This window comes from Cyanistes caeruleus, chromosome 10 (genome assembly GCF_971803275.1).
Source record: "Cyanistes caeruleus chromosome 10, bCyaCae1.hap1.1, whole genome shotgun sequence".
NCBI lineage: Eukaryota > Metazoa > Chordata > Aves > Passeriformes > Paridae > Cyanistes > Cyanistes caeruleus.
The window spans coordinates 23,622,411-23,645,210 of NC_141710.1; the positions used below are offsets into that span (position 1 = coordinate 23,622,411).

At 46.5% G+C, this 22,800-nt stretch overlaps 1 protein-coding gene and 1 long non-coding RNA gene across 4 annotated transcripts in view; one reads left to right on the top strand and one right to left on the bottom strand.

Annotated features, from left to right (window-relative positions):
- LOC111933286 (schwannomin-interacting protein 1) overlaps positions 1-11,871 on the bottom strand; it is an 83,080-nt gene extending 71,209 nt beyond the window's left edge. The window contains exon 1 of one of the 3 annotated variants that reach the window (XM_086843243.1): positions 11,569-11,871. In XM_086843243.1, coding sequence (XP_086699369.1) covers positions 11,569-11,577 — 9 coding nt within the window. In that variant the 5' untranslated portion in view covers positions 11,578-11,871. Of the gene's footprint in view, positions 1-495; positions 648-11,400; positions 11,490-11,568 lie in introns of those variants that run through there. The other 2 variants (XM_086843245.1, XM_086843244.1) reach the window with 2 other exon arrangements.
- Positions 11,872-19,712: 7,841 nt separating this feature from the next.
- LOC111933284 (uncharacterized) lies at positions 19,713-21,957 on the top strand. The gene is made up of 3 exons (XR_015274229.1): positions 19,713-19,845; positions 20,189-20,318; positions 21,607-21,957. It is a non-coding gene; the product is annotated as an uncharacterized LOC111933284 (long non-coding RNA).
- The last annotated feature ends 843 nt before the right edge of the window (positions 21,958-22,800 follow it).

Sequence of the window (22,800 nt, forward strand, 5' to 3'; positions counted from 1 at the left end):
AATGTCTGTAATTCTCCCAAAAGAGGGATGAAGTTTGGGAATCAGATGTTCCTGTTAAAAATAACAATCCCGTCTATGAACAAATATTATTTCTACATTATTTTCTGCCTGGGATTTTAGGAGGAAACCTGGGGAGTCTGGGGGGGTGGAGGAGAATCAGGGGAGACCTTGTGGCTCTGCACAACTCTCTGACAGGAGGGGACAGCCAGGTTGGGATTGGGATTGGGATTGGGATCTGCTCCCAGGGAACAGGGGCAGGAGGAGAGGGAACGGCCTCAGGCTGGGCCAGGGGACGCTCAGGCTGGAATCAGCAGGAATTTTATCATGGAAGGGGTGGTCAGGCCTTGGAACTGCCCAGGGAGGTTTGGGGTCCCCATCCTTGGAGGTGTCCAAGGAACTCCTGGATGTGGCACTCAGGGACAAGGTGGGAATTGGGCACTGGTTGGATCCTGGAGGGATTTTGATGATCCCGGGATTCTGGGCATGTGCACAAACCACAGCACTGGAGAGAAGAAAATCCCTGCCAAGCTTTCCAGGTGAAGCGAGCACAGATGGAAGGAGGAGGCTCCAGAGCTGCTGAGGAGCGAAATCTCCGCTCTCAGACGCCGCCGATGGCTCCGAGGATGTTTTTAATTGCGGGCGGTTGCTCGGCAACCTCATCCCGTGTGCGGCAGTGCCGCTCTTCACCTGGAGCAGGGAAACACCGGGATGGCTCCTCACAAACACCAGGATGGCTCCTCACAAACACCGGGATGGCTCCTCACAAACACCAGGATGGCTCCTCAGGGACATCGGGATTGCTCCTCAGGGACAAACATTGGGATGGCTCCACACAAACACTGGGATGGCTCCTCAGGGACATCAGGATGGTTCCTCATGGACACCAGGGTGGCTCCTCCCAAACCTGAGCAGGGCCAGGGAACAGCAACAGCATCGAGCCACGAGTGCTCCTCCTCAAGTTGTGCCTCTGGTGCCCAGCAGCAGGAAAAGCCAAGGAAACTCAGCCGCAGGTGGAACTCATCTCTCCTCCTCCTCCTTCCCACCAAACCAGTCTGGAATTCCGTGGCATGAGACTGCCCCAGTGCTCATGGGGTGAGAAGATGCTGCTCATGTTGGAGGCTGGTGGGGCATGGAACTCCAAGGAAGCCTTGGAACACACACTGGAATTCATCCCAGTTCTGGCTCTGTTTTCCCAATCCTGGATCTGTTTTCCCAATCCTATTAACACAACCAAACCTAAGCAGGCTTCAAGTGGCAGCTGAAGCAGAAGGGTTTTGAACTGGGATCTTAAATCCCATCTCATTCCATCACCTGCCACGAGCAGAGACACTTCCATGGCCTGGGATGCTCCTGCTGATCTGACACAGGGATTGGGATGCACAGAACCCTTAAAATCAACCCAGAGCTAAAATAACAAACATTTTCCCCTTGGAGGTCACACCCTGAAGTCAAAGCAGAACCACGGCACCGTTCCCAGGGTTTTTCACTCCTCAGTTATCCCCTTCCCGTTCCCACAGCTGCCTCGTGTGCTGCGGGAAGCGCTGGGCGTGGAGCACAGAGCAGGTTCTGGATGTTTGACTGACAGAATCCCCCAGCATCCAGCAGGGCTTTGGGATAAAGGGCATCCCAGGAAAACCCGAAATGCAAACAAAAAAAAACAGCACAGGAAGCCCTGAGATGGAAACGGGTCTCATTCAATCTGGGAAAGCAAAGAGCTCAACTTGATATGAATAATTCACAAACAGCCTCAGACAAATGATCTCAGGTCTAGGAGGAAATGGGAAAACCTCTGGAGGCTGCAGCTCTTTTTATTCCTGCCTGGTTCCTGCTGAATGCTGTTTTCTCTGGGGTTATTTTTCACTCTTAAAAAAAAATAAATTAAATATATATATATGTATATCTAAACAGTTAGCCTGGATGTTCAGAGAACACAGCAGACCCCAGAGAAATCTTTTCATTTTATGTTCATCTCTGGCTGGTAAATAATTCATTAACAGGGATCACGCAATGGGGGGAAAATTAAAAATCGGCAAATTAGTTTTCATTTGTTGACGTTAATTATTTAGTGTTCTTCCCTTTTATTAGAGAAAACACAGAGGGGGATTAGTCTTGTTCTGGCACTCTGAGTTTGCTCCCCAGACAACTCCCAAATCAACATTGCTGTGTCTACTTCTGTGGAAAATCCATGGGAATGTGACTCCAGTGCTGAGATGCTGGGACAGAGCTGGATTTCTGAATTCCAAAGAAACCCTTGGATATTTTTCAACAACACTTCGGAAAAAAATAGGCAGGTGGGGCTTTATTTCTAGATATCACCCCAGCCATAGAATTTATGGAGATCCCATTAATTAATCTCCCTGAGCTCAGCCACAAACATCCAAAATTCCCACCAACCTCATTCCAATAAAGAAATATCCCGATATTTAACGGGATATTTAACGGGCAGTGGAAATGGAATTGTCTCTGGAGCAATTTGCTTTGGATTTTGCAGCCTTGCTGCCCTGAAGAGCAAGAGGCAGGAGAAGTTAATCACAAATGCTGGAGGAAAACTAAAACTGAACTTTGCTTCCCAAATCTCCAGCTCTCCCTAATTCTGCTCCTCAGCTCACAGGAACTGCCAGGAGAACTCGTTCAACATCACATCCAATTTTTCTTCCTTCTGATTTCAGTGGCTACTCCATCCTGAAAAGCTGGAAAAGGTTTGATTCCTCCCTGCTTTTCTACCCAGGCAGCCACACAACTCCCAGCCTCAACACTGATTTTGTCTGGAATACTCTCCAAGTGAAACCTGCCACTCATTTATATAAATATGTATAAAATAATAATAATAAAAAAATATTAGAACGCCACCTGGTTTTGTGGGAATCCCCATTATGACCAAAAGATAACAATTTAAAGTTTTTTAACAAGTTTCTGAGACATGGAACTGCTCTTGGTGCTGCTCAGCTGAGAACAAATCATCCAGGGAAGTTTGATTCTTCAATTCCAGAGCCAAAATCCTGGTTTTCTGCAGCAGCTGGTCCTGCTCCATGGAATTTCTTTGCTGGGAAATGTGAAGGTGACCCCAGGACCTGCAGCATCCTCAGTTAATTCAGTCAGATGGGGTCAGCCTATAATGAACTGAGTGAAACAATATTGGCTTGATTGGGTTGTTAATTCTGCCCTCCCTGGCTGAGGATTTTTGTGCATCTTTACAGAGGGAAGAGACCTTTTCCCAGTCCCAGTTTCCTGCAAACACACATCCCTGGGAGGATTTCAAAGACACATCCACCAGGACAGGAAATTAAAGGTCTCAACTCCCAGACATCACAAGATCAGATCAAAAAGCAAATCAAATCCCAGAGCTCACAAACAAAACCTGGGATAATGAAAGGAGGCCCTGGCTATGGGAAGGGGGTGGAATTACATCGGCTTTGTTGCCCTTCCAGGACCTTGCTCCAAACTAAAGCAAAATGCTGCATAATTATTCAGAGTAAAAGGAGCCCCAAAAGTGATGAGAACCCCCCTTCCCTCAGTGTCTGCTCTCCCTGCAGTCTGTGCCAGGAAAGAGCCTCTGCACTGGGTTTCCAAGGCTAAAACTGAATTTGAATAAAGAGTAACGACAAAAGCCTTCCTTTGAAATGTCTCCATCCTCCCTCCATCCAAGGGGCAGAAAGGACAGAAACTCAATTCACCAGAGCTTTGAACTTTTCTGTCATCCAAAAGCAAGGCAGAGCCCTTGGGCTCCCCCATGGCAGCGTCTCACTGATTAAATCTCTTTTTTTCCAGCTGCTTTTAGAACACCTTTAATTTTCAAAGTTCACAATGACACCAAAGACCTTTCACAGCCGAGCCTGAGAATGAAACGTCCCATTTTTGCCAGGTTTAACGCTACAGGAATGTCAGGAACACCACTGAAACAACACACAAGCACTGCCAAGCTGCTCCGAGGTCACAGGAGTGAACTTTATCAACTGAAAAGCGGCAGAAAAGGTCAAACGGGCACAGGGAGTGCATCCCTGTGGATTCCGTGTGTGCGTGGAGGGGTGAGGGGGAAGCTGGAAGGAAATGTTCTGGAAATGTTCTGTTGGAAATGCTGCTTTAATGCTGTGCAGCTGCAGCATTCACGGGAGGGATCTGTCACAATCTGCTTTAAAAAAAAATAGATACAAATGTTGGTGCTGGGTGTTCTCCTGCTGCCTTTGTCAGGGATTGCTGGGGCTGGTGAAGGTCAAATCACGGGAAAGGCTTTCCAGGGAGATCAGCTCTGGCTGTGGGAAGGAAAGGAAGGAAAGGGCAGGTGGGTGATGATGATTTCTGAGCCAGGAGAATCTCCTGGGGATGGTGCAGAGGTGCTTTGGCTTCCTGGGTGTTGGGCTGTGCTCCTGTCACAGGAAGGAATTCCAGCCCTCCCATTTCTGTGCTGGGCTCGCCAGTGGGACACGGAGCTGGGATGGGGGAATTTGAAGCGCATGGTTCTCCATCCCATGTGAAACATTAAAACCACCATAAACCACGAGCCCGACATTTAGGGATTAATCCCAGGAATATCACCCTGCTCCCTGGTTCAGTGATCGCTTCCTTGTTGGAAAACCAAATTTATGGGCAGAAGAAACCAACAGAAAACATCAAAGCACCAGGACTGTGAAGCTGTGCCATCCCAATCCAAGGAACTCCTGAGAGCCAAACTCTCCTGCTGGAGAATCCCAGGATGGTTTGGGTTGGGAAGGATCTTAAAGCCCATCCAATTCCACCCAGCACACCTTCCCCTACCCCAGCATGCTCCAAGCCCTGTCCAGCCTGGCCTTGGAAACTTCCAGAGATCCAGGGGCAGCCCCAGCTTCTCTGGGAATTCCATCCCAGCCCCTCCCCACCCTCCCAGCCAGGAATTTCTTCCCAATATCCCATGGAAAGAGGAAAAGCACTCCCAGCTTAGCGATGAGGACGGTGAGCAAAAATAAACCAGCACTGAAGCGTTTCTTCCTTCATCACAGAAATAATTAGGAATACACAGGCCTATGTGATGCTTTTTAAACGGGATCTCGTGCTGCTTGTGGGAATACAATTCCATGGCAATCGTTTATCCTGGGAAGTCAGCTCAGTGGGGTTACAGCGTGCCAAGTTGAAATGGGAACCATTTGTTTTCTGTCTGCATTGCAGCACGAGCTGGAGGGGTTTTTATGGAGCATCCCTGACAGCCTCCAACTGTTATTTTTCCAAATTAACGCCGTGCCTATGGAGTTAATGGGAGTGCAGGCAGCGAGGGGTCTCTCCACAGCCCTGGCATCGTGCTCAGGATTCTTTGCAGGAGCAGAGAATAAAATGTGACAAAGCTTTCTGTAATTACTGCTCTGCCTTGCCGATGTCACCGAACCAACAAAGGACACGGCGCCGCCGCCGCTGCTCCCCCAGAATGAGGGCACAGAAAGGGCTCTGTGGACACGAGAAAGCCACGAGGTTTTCTGTTTGTGAGGGTGTGGAGAACCAAGGTCTGCCTTTCCAGGGACTTCCACAAGTCCTTGTCGCCACCAACAGCGGTTTCTGGAGAGGGCTCTGCAGAGTTTTACCTGAGAACATCCTGGGGGCACAAGGAAAGGCAATTCCTGCTCATAAAGGGAAGGGTTGCCTTGAAAATTGACCCTAGGAGGTGATGTGACCCCAAGGTGCACATTCCTCCTGCCACGGGAGCTCTGGCTTTGAGAGAGGAGGAGTCACACAAGTCTGTTCTGATGGAAAATATAAAATCCTGGAATATCCTCAGCTGGAAGGGACACAAGGGTTATCCAGTCCAGCCCTTGGCCCTGCACGGACACCCCAACAATCCCACCCTGCAGTGTTGTCCCACAGCTCCTGGAGCAGGTTTGGGAATGTGCCCATTCATTCCCTGGGGAGCCTGGGCAGTGGCCAGCACCTTCTGAGGGAAGAACCTTTCCCTGAGATCCAGCACTGGAGAGGCAGCAAATCCTGCATCCTTTAACCTCTCCAATTCCCATTGATTACAGAAATATTCCGTGGTGGATGCTCTGGATGTGCCACCCTTCCCTTGGGCTCCTCCTTTCCCTCCTAACCTGAATTTTATCCATCTTGACAAGGAATTCTTCCAGCTCCAAAGTAGCTTTAAACAATTATTTCATCCCTACTTTATTAATCTGGCTCCTATAGAACAGCGGCTTTGCCACTGGACTGGAGCAGGGGAACCAATTTTCTGGGAGCAGCTTGTTTTCATTCCATCAGCTCTCCCTTCCCAATGATCCCTCATCCCTTGCCTTGCCCCAACAGATTTTTGCATGCAGAACTTTTTCCAGATGGCAGGTTCAGTGCAGACAGCAATTTGCATAATTTAAATCTGCTTCCTGGCATAAATTATAGCACAACACACCACGGGCTTTGATTTCCAGCTCCTCACAGCCAGGCCCGGGCAGTGCCCAGGAATTGCAGCTGACTCTGGAAAAGCCTGGCTCAGCCACAGCATGGGGAAGAGCTGAAATCAGAAATATTTCCTCATGGAAATAATAATTCCCAGGGGAATGTGCTCCAAACAGCCCCATTCCACTGAACTCCAGCAGCTCAGCGGCTGCTCTGGGGTGAGGAGGTCAAGGAAAATTCCTGGTGACGAAATTGGATTTTCCCACCAGGACAAACACAACCTTGGGGGTGTTCCAAGAAGGTTGAAACGAATCCATGGTCAGTGAATCTCTTTTTCCTGACTTCCCAGTCCCCAGAAGCTGGGAGAGGGCCGGAATCGCCACTTTGGGATTCACAGCACACACATTGATCCCAAACGTGCGCGGTCACTTGGGATGCAGCCCCTCCCAAAAATGAATCATTCACCTTCCAGAGGCTCCAGTTTATCCCAAACACAAGTTTGTGTCCCAAAATACACCCAGGAGCCACTGAGAGATGGAAGCACTCAGAGCAGAAATGTGCTGGCAAACATGGAATGCAAACGGATCCCTCTTCCAGAGAACCCCGCAACAGAAGCCTGAATCCTAAAATAATCCCACTCAAACACAGACATTGCCCACTCAGACATTGCCCACTCAAACACAGACATTCCCCACTCAAGCACTGACATTCCCCACTCAAACACAGACATTCCCCACTCAAACACAGACATTCCCCACTCAAACACAGACATTCCCCATTAAAACAGACAGGATTCCCCAGATCCTGCCTTGCTTCCATCACTTTGGTGGCACCGTGGGCCATTCCCACCCTGGGCTCGTGCACTGCCCTGAGCCTGGCCAAGACCAAACATCCCTTTGTCCATTTGGCACCTGGGAGAGACCCCAAACCCCACAATCCGCAGCCATCTGGGATTCTGGGAACAGCAGTGAACTCCAAAAGCTCTGTTTTTATCTGTTAGCACCCTGAGCAAGCCAACAGCTTCAAATGTTTTTGTGTCTTACATCTCAATGAATCCCTTTTAATTCCTGCACCCAGCGTTCGCAGCCTCCTCTCCCCGTTGGAGGAACGTTCATTTTGCCACTGGTTTGGGCTCCCCGAGCCCAAATGCCAGATGTTAAATTCCTTAATTCCTTAATTCTGTTGTTTGTGGGGCTGGGACAGTCTGAGGCCACCTCATCCCCAGGCAGGGAACTCCTCCATCCCCTCATGAAGTGACCATGAAATTCCACGCAATTAAGGCCGTATTTTCAATTAAAATTTGCCTTGGAATATTCACAGTGCAGTTCCTTCCCCCCAGCCTGCTGTGGATGTGTTTGCTCTGTCCTGATGGTGAATTCCCATCAACTTTCTGCCAGGGAAAAGCCCCAGAGGTTCCTCAGTGGGAATCACATCCATCACCCTCAGGACTCTTCTCCACTTTTAATTACAGCACTCAGGATCCTTCCTTCAAATCCCAAACCCGAGGAGAAAGGAGCTTTTCATTTGCACAACATCCATGAAATTCCCTGCTCCAGTGGCTTCCATTCCCTGCTGTTCTCTGGACTAAAGGAGAGATTCCCTCTCTTTCCCTTCTTCCATGGAAGATGGCTTTGCCCAAAGCCACCGTCACTTCAAAATCAGTTGTAAATGGATAATTCAGTTTGTTTTGCCTGGGATACATTGCAGTTTGAATACGGGTTTAATTTTAATTGTACCCAATTTGGGTCTTTATTTTTAGGTGTAGGCAGATCCCGTTTTTGTGAGAACTTTGGGATGAGGAGTTTGACACAAACCAGCTGCTGAAATGCTGACCTAAAATAATCCTGAGAGGAGCTTTTAGGCTGAGCTTAAACCCCACCAGCATTCCCAGATTCCTTTGGCATCTCTCCCTTTGTGAGTGGACATTTTCCATTAGGATTCCAATCAATGGCCACCACAACAACGTCGCTTTCCGATGGAAAATTCCCGTCAGGCACTGCTGGGAATCATCGGATTCCTCGGGGAGTGAAGGAAAGGGACAGGATAAAATCTTGGGATGTTTTCTGGACAGGGAAAACAAGACAGGAGATGATTTAAAATCACCCTGAAGTTCAGGCACCTGGAAAAACGGAACGCTCCACACTTCTCATTCAATTATCAGCACATAAAAACCACTTTAAATGCTTGATAATTGAAGGAATTTAAAGGATTAACAGGAAATTAATTAATAAAAGACCCTCGTCCGTGTCTTTCTGAAAGCAGCCTCTCCACATTGTTTTAAAAGGCACCAAGTTGAACATTCTCCAACTGCTTTTTAATAAATGTAAATAATATTCCAAAGCAGGGACGAAATGCCAGCAGTTGAGGGGTGGCTGAGCCATCCATGGCATGTAAATGAATTCCCTGCCTGGATATCAGGATGTGGATGTGCAGCCTTCAGGAATTAAATGAGCTCAACTTGCACAGCTTGAAAAGAGCTTCCCAGAGCTCCCAAAAATCCCTTTAATTATTTATGTGGGAAAAGCAGAGGAGCAGCAAGGGGAAAGAGTTGCAGGTGACACCAGGATTCAGTGAAACCTGACAGAAAATGCTGGATTTTGGTGAAATTGAGGGCAAATAAATTAATCATGAACAAGGGAAATGCAAAAAACACCGGGGGTTGTAATTGGATTTACACACAAAGCTAATGGCAGCATTCCTGCAGCTGGGAGAGCAGATCCAGCTTCCTTCAGCAGGAATCATGGAATTATTGAAGGTGGGAAAGGCCTCAAGAGCATTCTGGAATCCAACAGAATGGGAAATCATCTCCCATTCCTGAGGGATGGCAGCTCTTTATTCCCAACAGCTCAGCCTGGATCACCCAGTGGGGTTCACTGGCCCAGTTCAGTGTCAGATTGGTCCTCAAATTCCCACTTTTCCACAGTTTTCCTGTTTCCACTCTGGAATCAGCTCTGTTTCCACTCCCTTGACATCCCTTTAAATGAGGGATCTGCCCAGTTCAGTCTCCAGATCTCACAGAGAGAGAGCTGAGAATTCCTTTTCCTTGTGGATATTTTCTATTTTTTCCTCAAAACCACTCTTGAACCCTTCAAAGGCTCTGACCTTGCTAAATGGAAATGTCCCCACATCAAGATCCTGCTGAAAACTTGGGATGAGCAGCCCAAACTCCAGTAAAACACCAGATTAAGATCCTTGTTTCAGGAGACATTTCCATGTTTTCTCTGGGTGATTTTACTCTCTGGAGTTCCATTCTGTATTTACACCCTGTAGTTACTCATCCCACCTGTTGTAGAGGAGTGAGTTGGAACTCAGGTCCCAGCCTGGAAATCTGGGATGACACATGGAAGTGTCCCATTTCTCCTGCCCACCTGAATCCAGGATGAGGCTCTCAGGTTTTCCAGCTGTAGAAAATATGGAATATTGGCTTTGCTGTGTTTTCCCAGCTGGAATCAGGACACTGAGAGCCACAGGTCTCTAAAAGCCCCCCTGAAACAGGAAAATTTCCCCCTCAGAGAGCTCATCCCAAGCAGTTTGTCATTGATTCCTGTGTTTTCTTTGGCATCCAGGGAAATTGCTGGAATTACAAACATTCCCTGGTGTTTGATCTCTTCCCTGTATTTCAGGTCTGTACAAGCTTCTGCACACAAAGCCAGGTTTTAGCCCTTGGGCACATAAAGAGTCTCCCTGGTTTTATTGGGATTCCAGGAACCCCCAAACTGCCAGAGCAGGAACCTGCAGGAGCCTCATGACAGAAAATCTGAGTTTTAAGAGATTTAAAGCAGGGAAAGGACTCCAATTCTGTCTGTGACTTGGAATTCTCAGGAAAAGCAGGGGACAAAAGTATTGGACACAATTCCAGAGGTTTGACAGGGCTGCATTGGGAACATGAAGTGAGTCCCAGCACCTACAGCTCAGGGAAATTCTTCTGGATTTATTTTAATTAAAAGACTCCTCTAGAGCTTCTCCAGCCTTTTGGGAAGCTGAAAAACTTGAACCAGCAAAGGCAATCCAAATAAATTCAGCTCCAGGTAAGGGAGATATTCCTAATGCAGCCTTTTTTACCCTGTGCACTTTAACAAATGAGTTTCCAGTGTTGGACAAGTTGTCCTGGAAAACAGAGAATCTTGGATTAATTCCAGCTTGGGAGAAATGAGAATTCAATATTTGCTGATTTTCAGCCACCCACTCTGAACTCAGAGCTGCAGAGGATCCATCAATCCCAAAGTGTTCAGCCTCCTCCTCCCGTGAGGAATGGGATGTGCAGGATGGATCCTCACCGGAGGGTCACCTCCCTGCCCTTGGAATTCCTGAGGAACATTCCCAAATCCCTGTGTTTCCTCCCATCTCTCTCTGTTTTATTTCCACCCTCTGGTGTTTATATCACTCCCATCCATCACATCCCCATGGGTAGCCTTGGAATGAGGTTTGGAAATCCTCGTGGGCTGTGTGTGCCCAGCGCAGAGGGGATGGAGTTTGGGATGGAAGGAACCACCCTATGGAAGCTGCTCCAGAGGGAATCTCCGCTCCAAGGTGCTGGGAAGGGATCCTGGATGCCCAATCCAGCCAGCCCTGCTACACCTGCCCCGGCAGGAACGCCAAAACCCCCGATCAATCCGGCCCCGAGGAATTATCCCAGTCCGCCAGAGCCCGGATTGGTCCCGCAGCATTCCCGGGATGACTTCATCGGGATCCAGCCCCGAGCCGGCAGCGCCGGGAGCTTTTCCACGTTGACAAACAGCTGAACTCTTGGAGCCCTGAATCGATCCAGCGGCAATTCCAGGAGCTGAAATCCCTGCGGAATTCCCAGGCTCAGAGCCTCGGGCTGTTCCCCCCGGGAAGCACAGCCACGTTTTTCCCCAGGAATTGCACAGCCAAAAGAATAAAAGGCTGTTTTGGTAAAAAGCAGGGTGAAATCCAGGGAAATTCTGCCCCAGCGGCTCAGAATCCCTGAGAATCCTCAGGCATCTTTTCCAAGCGCTGTTTGGAATTGTTATCACCCGGAGATGATTCCCCGCTTCCCGAGCACGGAGCCTTCCATTCCCTTCATAAACTCACACAGGTCAGGAATCCGCTCCAGCCTCCCCCGATCCCAAATTCCTTAAGGAATTCTGTCTGCGCATCCCACAGCGAGTCCCATCCGTGTCCCGGCGGGCATCCCACACCCCCCGCATCCCTTCCCTGGGTTATTCCCGGGGGAGGTTTGTTCACAATTCAATCCCTTACCAGCCGCATGGTGAAGTTTCCCAGGAAAAGGAGGCAGGAATGCGGCTCCTCCCGGCGCTGGCTCCCGTGGAATAGCAGGAATAGACGGGGAAGCTGCAAACCTTGGAGTTGAAAATCCTCAAAGAGAGAGGGGAAAAACCGGGAAGAGGCAGATGGGGAGCTCCCAGCCCGCAGGCAGCGAGATGAGAAACTTGTGGCACGGCTCCAGCGCAGGGATGGATCCGCTGGAATTCCCAGCCATGGGAATGAGCCAAACTTGCATTTACGGGAGGCTCTGATCCCTGCAAGGAGCGATTTCCAGGGAATCCAGCGGGGAGCGACGCTGGCTCCAAAAGGGAATGGCGGGGTGGGCGTGTGCAGCACACAGAAACACGGCAATCCCATAATCTCATTCCTATATCCTATGTTGTATATTCTATATTCTCATTTCTATATTCTATATTCTCATTTCTATATTCTATATTCTATATTCTCATTTCTATATTCTATATTCTCATTTCTATAGTCTATATTCTCTATTCTCATTTCTATATTCTATATTCTCATTTCTATATTCTATATTCTATATTCTCATTTCTATATTCTATATTCTATATTCTCATTTCTATATTCTATATTCTCATTTCTATAGTCTATATTCTCTATTCTCATTTCTATATTCTATATTCTCATTTCTATAGTCTATATTCTCTATTCTCATTTCTATATTCTATATTCTATATTCTCATTTCTATATTCTATATTCTCTATTCTCATTTCTATATTCTATATTCTATATTCTCATTTCTATAGTCTATATTCTATAGTCTCATTTCTATATTCTATTTTCTATGTTGTATATTCTATATTCTCATTTCTATATTCTATATTCTATATTCTCATTTCTATATTCTATATTCTCATTTCTATATTCTATATTCTATATTCTCATTTCTATATTCTATTTTCTATGTTGTGTATTCTATATTCTCATTTCCATATTCAGTATTTCATATTTTACTTTATATACTCTATTTTCTACCTTTTTTATCGATTATATATTGTATTTTCTACCGTTTTATATTTTATATTATACATTATATACGATATATTATATGATATCATATATGATATATATCACATATAATATATATTACATATATTACATATTACATATTATATGTTATGTTATCTATTATATGTTATATGTTATATATATATATATATTATCTTATCTTTTATATTATATATTATACCTTTTATATTATTTTATATGTTATATTTATAAACCCAGGTGCCAGCACAAACTTCAAAGAGCTCATTCCATCACCTCCTCGATGGGAATTTTATCATACACAATTCCAAACCCAATTCTGCATCCCAGTGGCTTCACTGGGGTTTATGATGCTCTTCAGGCACATCAACAAATTCTTTCGGGTTTTTTCCCTAACATTGCCAAAAATCCATTTTCCAGGGTTAATTCCAAGGATTTCAAGCATGTGGTAAAGTGTCAGTGCTCTAAGCCTAATGAAATGAAAATAAATCATTTTCCTAATGAAAGGAAAATAAATAATTACCCAAAATAGTCATAATTTCCCATTTTTCTTAGGCCAAAAGACTCTGGAAGGCTCAGACCAACAACCCTTGGTGCTCCAAACTCCAGTTTTCCATGGATGATTTGGTCTCCTGAGCTCCAGCCCCTCTTCCTCACCTCTCCCTGCAGGAAAACCCTCTCAGCCCTTCCCAGGAGCCGGGGTTGTCCTTCCCTGTGCTCCCAGGAGCTGATCCCAGGATCCCAGGATTTGATGGATGGCCTTGGGCAGATGGAACAGGAGAGGAGAGCGGGAAGGACACACAGAGCTCTGGCTGGGAAAGCAGGATCTGGGCATGTTCCTGTTCCAGTTCCCACTGGAATAATGAGAATAATTAACACTGGAATAATAATCTGGAATAATGAGCACTTCCTGCCCAACCAACGGCTTTTAAAGCAATCAAAATCCAGGAGCTCCTGCGTCCCCAGAGCTGCCTGGGAACCCTCCTGGGAACCCAGGAATTAAATCAGGAATGAAATCCACGAAGCTAAAGGGATCATTTTCCTCTCTGATCAGTGGGATCTGAGACTGTGAGGAGATCTCGGAGCTGCACTAAATACCCAGCCAGCCCCCACATTCCCTCCATGGAATTGCAGCAGCCCAGGATGGTTTCATCAGAATTTTTCTGGAGGATCAATTCCCATCTGCTGGACTTGACCACGGATTTGCTGTGATCTGGAACGGGATGCTCCAGCCAACCCCCACGTCCATCCATGGAATTTCAGAAGGGCTGGGATGGTTTAACCAGATTTTTCCAGAAATTCCCATCTCCTGGATTTAACCAAGGATTTGTTGTGTTTTAGGAGCTGTGGGGATTTGGCTCTCAGTGCTTGGTCAGGGGTGGGGTGATCCAGACACAGCAGGGAGGTCCCTCTGGAGCAGGGAGATCCCTGTGGAGCAAGGTGATCCATCTGGAACAGGACAAGCACTCTGGAATGGGATGATCCCTCCAGAGCAGGATGGTCCATCTGGATCAGAACAATCCCTCTGGAGCAGGATGGTCCCTCTGGAACAGGATGATCCCTGTGGAGCAGGACAATCCCTGTGGAGCAGGACAATCTCTCTGGAGCAGGACAATCCCTGTGGAACAGGATGATCCCTGTGGAGCAGGACAATCCCTGTGGAGCAGGACAATCCCTCTGGAGCAGGACAATCCCTTTGGAGCAGGACAATCCCTGTGGAGCAGGACAATCCCTGTGGAGCAGGACAATCCCTCTGGAGCAGGACAATCCCTGTGGAGCAGGACAATCCCTCTGGAGCAGGACAATCCCTCTGGAGCAGGACAATCCCTTTGGAGCAGGATGATCCCTGTGGAGCAGGACGGTCCCTCTGGAGCAGGATGGTCCCTCTGGAGCAAGGTGATCCATGTGGAACAGGGAGCTCCATCCAGCCCACGATGCTGCTGAACATTCCCAGCTCCCAGACACATCCCAGCCCTGTTCTCCAGGGCACAGCTCCTCCTGAGCCCCAGCCAGGCCCCGTCTGTCCCCTGTCAAAGCAGCAGCGTTGGTTTTAGGCCAGTCCTTTTGTGTCCTCAGGCCAGGCCTAAGCTCCTCGTGCTCCATCAGGATGTGCTGGGGGCGTTGTGCCACCCACCCTCACCAAACCAAGCCCAAGAGTTGAGTTATTCGAGGCTTGTGATTAAACTGGGCCTAGCGAGGGGTCTGCCACTAAAACCTGCTTTCCTGACTAAACCCACGATAAAACTGGCCCTATAAACAATGAATCATTCATGGATTTGCAGCTCCACGCTCCTGGAATGCCAATGGGAAGGAAGAGCCGAGCTGGCTCCCTCTGCTCCAATCTGCCCTCCCTGGGGAGCTCATTAGTGTGGAAACACCTGCTGGAGATTCCCATCAATCTCAGGCTGCCTCTCTTGGGGATCCCCACTCCTGGAGGGCTCCCACGGCCTCCCCAAATTTCAAGGAACAGATTCCCAGATATTTAAGAATGAAATGATTGAACTGCCTCGGTCAAATTTTGGACTAAGCTGGAGCTGGCTCATCCCGCCCACGCTGGGTCGCTTTCAGATGGATTTATCCAAGAGAAAATGAAATCCTGGATGTGGCTCCTGCTGGGGGATCTGTAGGAACCTCAAATTCCTTGTAAAATGAAGCCTAAAATGCAGATTTCCAGTAGCCATGAAGATGGGAAAACATCATTCCTGCTCTCAAAAAGGGGAAGAAGGGAAAATGCAGGGAGCTGCGGACCAGGGAGCCTCAGCTGTGTGTGCAGGTGGGATTTACATGGGAAACTGGGAAGGAATTCCTGGCTGGGAGGGTGGGCACAGATTCCCAGAGCAGCTGGGGCTGCCCCTGGATCCCTGGAAGTGCCCAAGGCCAGGAGTGCAATGGGATGGGATTTTAGTTCCTTCCATCCAAACTATTCTGTGACTCTGTGATAAGATGGGGATCCCATCTCCAATTTTCCATGGGATTGAGGGGTGGTGGATCCATAGAAACCTCACCTTTCCTGATAGGACACGATGGGCCCAGGCAGCAGAAACCCCATCCCAACATTCCCAGAGCTCACCACTTCCAGGCCTTGGATTCCTGGTCTGGATGAAAACGGGAATTCTCCATTTTCTGCACCAGATAAAAGCATTTGTGCATTGGAATAAAAACCTTATTAATTATTATTTTAATAATTTAAAACCACCAATTTACTTTCAAACTATACCATTTCAAGAATTCTAAATGATTCAATTATTTTAAAATAAAACCACGTGGAAACACTTGGAAAAAATACCGGATTTATCCTTGGAAACACCTGGAGATGGCTTTGGATGCATCCTGGGCACTTCATTTTGGTGCTGGGAAATTCCCCCTTCAGTCCTACCTTATAGGTAATGGTGATAGGTTAATGGATAAAACCCAATATCCCAAAAAAGAACTTTTTCCGCTGCAAATTCCCTGGAATTCACTGAAAATGGCTTTGCCTGAGGTTTGCTCCATGTGGGAGCTGGGCCTGAGGGATGTGCATGGAAAGATTTCCAATGCAAAGTAAGGAATGACTGATCCAAGTGGGATCTGCAGCATTTGGGGGCTTTAATGAGTTGTTGGAGAAAATTAATTTCCATGTGTAATTTATTCAGAAACTACGAGGAAATCTGGGAATTTAATTAATCACATCATAAAAATAAAAGGGGGATGGGATAGAACTGTAAGTAAATATTTCTTAATTATTCTAATTCCATGGCTAATTTAGAGGCATTTCCCTGGATACAGGTCCTGGTCCAGGCTGGGAAATATTTATTGGTCCAAGCAAAAATTCCACAGTTTTTGAAATAAATGATGGATTTTCAATGCCTCTGTTCTAAACCCCAAAAATTTAAGGCACAATCTCCCCTCCCCATCCCGAGCAGAGCTGTGGGATGCAGAGCACACATTTCCTAGGAAAAGCAGCAGGAATTATGCAGATCCCATTCATTTCTCCTTAAATTGGATGCTGTCATTCCCTCCCCTTTATTATCCCTGATTAATTGCCCTGCCCAACACCTCTTGTGTCTGTTCATCCCCTTCCCCATTTTATTGTGGATTTTGCTCTGTTTAAATCTTCCCTGAGCAAGAACCAACAGCTCTTGGAGTGAATTATGGATTTTAGGTCCTCAAATCTCTCCAAAATGTTTCTTTGGAGTGTCCTTGTGCTGTGCAAGATGAGTGGAACTCTTGGAAAATCCGTTTTTCTTCCCAGGGAGCTGCCCTTGCTCCCTTAAAACCCAATCCTGACTTCCACAGAGCTTAAATCAAATCCAGGCATTGAGAATCCATCAGCCTGAATGAATGGGAAAATTCCCAAATCCCATCCTGCTTCCTATGGACAGGACTTGTTTAAAATTTTTAATATTTAAATGTTTAAAAAATGTTTTAAAAAGGCCTTTCCAGCCTTTTCCTCCAGGAGCAGAGGGATTACAGGAGCTGAAACTCCAGGGATTTGTGAGGGATTATCTGGAGGTGAATAGTCATGATTCATTCATAAAATATTTGGGAATTTTGGTGCTGTTGAGAGAAAAATTTCTGGAAAAAACAGAGTGTATCCATTGGCTCTGGTGCTTTAGGAAAACCAGTTTTGAGCCAGAATTCATCTAGAAAAATTAATCATTGTATTTAAATATGAAATCTTTATGTTGGCCAGCAAATAGTAAAAAAATGTCAGTTTTTATTTATTCCTGCTCAGCTCTCAGGATGCAAATCCAGTGGGAAAAGCTCTTCCCATTGTCCAGGAATGGCATTCCTGCTGTTCCTCATGGGCTTGCTCCAGTTAATTATGGGCTTTAATTAGTCATGAGTGCTGCCAGGGGAATAAGATAAATGGTCTCTCCTGATTTATAACATTCCAGAGATTGCATCGGTCCAAACAAAGGAAAATTGGGAATTATCACTGATGGATGAGCCTGGCTGGGATCTGGGGGAATTCCTCCAGAAAACACCTTGGAACTGGAGCTCTGCTGGTGGATTCAGGGCATGGAAACCCCCCCAAAAAGGGAATTTTCCTGCATTCCTGAAGGCCTTGTGCTGGCAGAGCTGGGATCCTGTGTTGGATCCTGTGGGTCCCTTCCAGCCGGGGATATTCCATAATTCCAGGATCCTCGGAGCAGTTGGACCCCAAAGCCCCAATAAAGCCCCAGCCCCCCACCTTTATTCTGAAATGTCGATTTTTGCCTTCCCAACCTCCACAAAAATCAAATTTTGGGCTGCCAGAAGCCTCCAGGGCTGCTCCAAACCCACATCCCAGCAGTTAAACCCCGCTTGGAATGAACCATCGGCACATTATCCATGGAATTCCTGACTCCACTCTTCCCAGGGAGGAACCTGCCCTTTCCCGGTGCAAACACCGCTCCAGGATGGAATCCTGGCTGATTTTGGAGGATTACATTGTTATTTTCATTCTGAGATCTGTGTTCTCCTTCCCCCAGCATCCCAAAGCTGGATTATGGAGACCAAACCAGAGATGGAATCTGATTTTAGGGGCACCAAAAACCCCCCAAAAGCCAAGGACAGGGAACAAAAATCCCGTGACAAAAAGCAGGAATAATTTACTTTGGGAATTTTTAGACCATGGACATCAAACCAGAGGTAACCTGTGGCTGTAGAAAATATTGCCAGGATTTCCATGGAAGGTTTATTTCAAAATAGACATTTTATTCTGCTCAGAGCAAGCATTAAAACAGGGCTGCTAAATAACAGATTAATTCCTATATCAAAGGACATTTGGGTGGCTTCTTCAGATAATATAATATAATATAATATAATATAATATAATATAATATAATATAATATAATATAATATAATATAATATAATATAATATAATATAATATAATATAATATAATATAATATAATATTTATATAAACCATCTAAATTATATTTTAATTTAAATGAGGTGCTGCTCTGCTTTGGTGCTGCATTTTTGGTACAAAAATAATGTTAAATAACAAATTAATTCCTGTAGCAAAGGACATTTGGGTGCCTTTTTATGTTTTTTATATTTTTATTTAAACGAGGTGATGCTTTCTTTTAGTGCTGCATTTTTGGTACAAAAGAGACCTTAAATAACAAATCTATTCCAGTATCAAAGGACATTTGGGTGGCTTTTTCTGTCCTTTATATTTTAATTTAAATTAAGTGCTGCTCTCTTTCGGTGCTGCATTTTTGGTATTAAAAAAAGATGCTAAATAACAAATTAATTCCTGTATCAAAGGACATTTAGGTGCTTTTTCTTGACCTTTATATTTGAATTTAAACGAGGTGCTGCACTTTTGGTGCTGCCATTTCCTCCCTGCCCAGGGGAATCAGATCCCACCTGTGCCCCCCAGCTCTGCTTAGGAACAGCTGGGGAAAATTACATTTCACCATTTTTTCAATTTTTTTAAAAAAATTTCTTCCTCCCAGGAACTTTTCCTGCCCTTTGCAGCCTCGGGATGGGAAGGAGGTGCCGAGGAGGGAAAAGGTGCGGTTGGGATGGGGATTTTGTAGCTGTTGTGGGATTTTGTAGCTGTTGTAGGATTTTATTTGGGGTTGGGGGCATTCCTAGGGCAGGGCAGAGATCTGGGGGCTTGGCCGGGTTTGGGGGGTGGTCTTGGGGTCTGGGGGGACAGCGATGGTTTTGCGGCAGGGTTTGGGGGTACAGCGATGGTTTTGGGGGGTACAGCGATGGTTTTGGGGCAGGGTTTGGGGGGGCAGCGATGGTTTTGGGGCAGGGTTTGGGGGGTACAGCGATGGTTTTGGGGCAGGGTTTGGGGGGGCAGCGATGGTTTTGGGGCCGGGATCAGGGGGGACAGCGATGGTTTTGGGGGTACAGCGATGGTTTTGGGGCAGGGTTTGGGGGTACAGCGATGGTTTTGGGGGTACAGCGATGGTTTTGGGGCAGGGTTTGGGGGTACAGCGATGGTTTTGGGGCAGGGATCCGCTGCCAGCTCGGAGTTCTGTCCTTCACCGCCCTCCTGCCCCGGGGGAGTCTCTGCCCCCATAACTGGGAGATTTCCCACCCCACTGGGAGGGACCCCGAGCCTCTGCTGGGTGCTTTGGGGGAACCCGGGACCCCAATCCCTGATCCCTGAGCCTCTGCTTTAGGGGAAACCTGGGATTCCAGTCCCTGAGCCTCTGCTCGCTGCTTTAGGGGAAATCCAAGACCCCAACCCCCGACCCCTCTCCGGGGGAGCCTCTCCCGGCTCTGCTGCCACCCCCAGGACATCGCAAGGGACAGGTGAGAACCCGAGGAAATCCCCAAAAAATCCCAACTCCTCCTCCTCCTCCTCCCTCCCAGCCCCTGCTGCTCCCTGCTGCTGTTTTGGGGTTTTTGTTCCACTTTAACCCAAACCCCACATCCCCCCGGCCATCCCGCTCTTCCCACGGCCACACCGAAGGGGGAGAGGGTGGGAAAGGTTTTTGGGATTGCTGATGGAATTCTCTTTGCCTCGGCTGCTGTTTGTTTTCCTCATTTTATACATTCTAGTAAAGAACCGCCTTTCATTTCCCCACATTTTCTCCTGAAAATCCGTAATTTGGGAGTTTGAGAAGAGGGATTTTCCTGGTGTTTTCCATTCCAGGGAAGTTCCTGCCCTCCTGGGGAGATTCCTGTCCTTCAAACCAGGAGAAAGGGATTCATCCCTGATTCTGCAAAGGCCGGGAAGGAGGAAAATGCATGAGGGACAGAGCATCCCTGGCTGGCTGCTGACAGTGAGTGTGGGGTGTTCAATAGGGCTGGGGACAATTTCCCTCCCCCTTTTGCTCTCCCCCCAAGTTTTCCCCACATTTTCCCCCTTTCCCCGCCTTTTATCCCTCCCCCTTTTCCATTCCCCCTTTTCCATTCCCCCTTTTCCATTCCCCCTTTTCTTTCTCCCCCTTTTCCATTCCCCCTTTTCCATTCCCCCTTTTCCATTCCCCCTTTTCCATTCCCCCTTTTCCATTCCCCCTTTTCCATTCCCCCTTTTCCATTCCCCCTTTTCCATTCCCCCTTTTCCATTCCCCCTTTTCTTTCTCCCCCTTTTCCATTCCCCCTTTTCCATTCTCCCTTTTCCATTCCCCCTTTTCCATTCCCCCTTTTCCATTCCCCCTTTTCCATTCCCCCTTTTCCATTCCCCCTTTTCCATTCCCCCTTTTCTTTCTCCCCCTTTTCCATTCCCCCTTTTCCATTCCCCCTTTTCCATTCCCCCTTTTCTTTCTCCCCCTTTTCCATTCCCCCTTTTCCATTCCCCCTTTTCCATTCCCCCTTTTCCATTCTCCCTTTTCCATTCCCCCTTTTCTTTCTCCCCCTTTTTCCTCCCCCCTTTATTTCCTCCCCTCTTTTTTCTCCCCTCTTTCTTTTCCACCCCTTCCCCCCTTTTATCTCTTCCTCTTTCCCTCTCTTTCTTTTTCCCTCCCTTTCTTTTGTCCCCCTTTTCCCCTCTTTTCCCCCCTTTGTTCTCTCAATTTTTTCTCCCCTTTTCTGCCCTTGTTTCTCCACTTTCCCCCTTTTCTCTCCCACTTTTCCCCCTTTTCCCCCCTTTTTTCTCCCATTTTTTTTCTCCCCTTTTCCCCCTTTTTTCTCCCCTTTTCTCCCATTTTTTCTCCCCCTTTCCCCTTTCTTTCCCCCCAATTTTCTCTCCCTTTTCCCCTTCCTTTTTCCCTGATTTCTTGCCCCGATTTCTTTGTTCACCATTTCTTGTCCCCCGTTTTTTCCCCGATTTCCTCCCTTCCCAATTTTCCTCCCACCCTTTCCCTCTCCCTTTTTCCCTCCCTCTTTTTCTTTCCCCCCTTTTTCTTTCCCCCTTTTCTGTCCTTTTTCCCCCCTTTCCCTCCATTCTTTCCCTTCCCATTTTTTCCTCATTTCTCCCCCATTTTTTCCTTATTGTTTTCTCATTTTTTCCCCATTTTTCCCCCATTTCCCCCCCATTTTTTCATCATTGTTTTCCCATTTTTTCCCCATTTTCTCCCCATATTTTCCCCATTTCCCCCCTCATTTTTCCCCTTTTTTTTTCCCCTTTAGGAGCTGCAAGGAGGGGACCCCGATGTTCTGCTGCCAGCCCGGGCTGCCAGCCCCAAAACCACCGGGGGACTCCGGGGTCCCTGGAATGTGGGACAGGAAACCCAAAAAGGAAATTCCAGGGAGAGATCCCTGAGGAATTATTTTATTTTATTATTTTATTTTATTTTATTTTATTTTATTTTATTTTATTTTATTTTATTTTATTTTATGCAGCCTCACCCCAAGTTCTGCACCAGTGCCTCTTACAGAAGATTAAAAATAAAAATAAAAATAAAAATAAAAATAAAAATAAAAATAAAAATAAAAATAAAAATGAAGGAAATAAATTAAATGAGAATTAATTAAAGCAAAGTCAAGCTCTGAGCCCTCACTCAATTACTGGGGACTCAAATGACCTCAAGAGACCCCAAAATGACCTCAAGTAACCCCAAAATGACCCCTATGACCTCAAGTGACCCCAAAATGACCTCAACTGACCCCAAAATGACCCCTATGACCTCGAGTAACCCCAAAATGACCTCAAGTAACCCCAAAATGACCTCAGATGACCCCAAACAGGGCCTCAAATGACCTAAAGTAACCCCGTGCAGGGATCCCGAAAATCTCGAAAAACCGAAAATGACCTCGAGTGACCCCGGAGGCCTCAAACGACCCCAATGACCCCGAGTGACCCCAAAATGACCCCAAAATGACCTCGGATGACCCCAATGACCTAAAGTAACCCCAAAATGACCTCAAGTGACCCCAAAATGACCCCGCGTGACCCCGAATGACCCCCCCGGTCCCGTTAATCCCATTTTCCCCCGTTCCTGTGCTTTGGGAATTCGGGATCCTCTGGGAACTGGGGCCGCAATTCCCGCTCCAGGGACAGGCAGGGATTCACCCCCGGAATTCCTCAGCTCCGGGGATAAAACACAAACAATTCCCAGGATTCTGCTCTGGAATTGTGAGGGATTGATTATGGAATTCTGGAATTGCTGTTGGGGTTATACACACATATAAATATAAATATTTTAAATTTAAATATATCTAAATATATATATTTATTTTTATATATTTATATATATATATATTTTAATATATATAAATAGATATTTTATATATATTTATATATATTTATATATTTTAATATATATAAATAGATATTTTATATATTTTTATATATTTATATAATTATATATTTTAATATATATT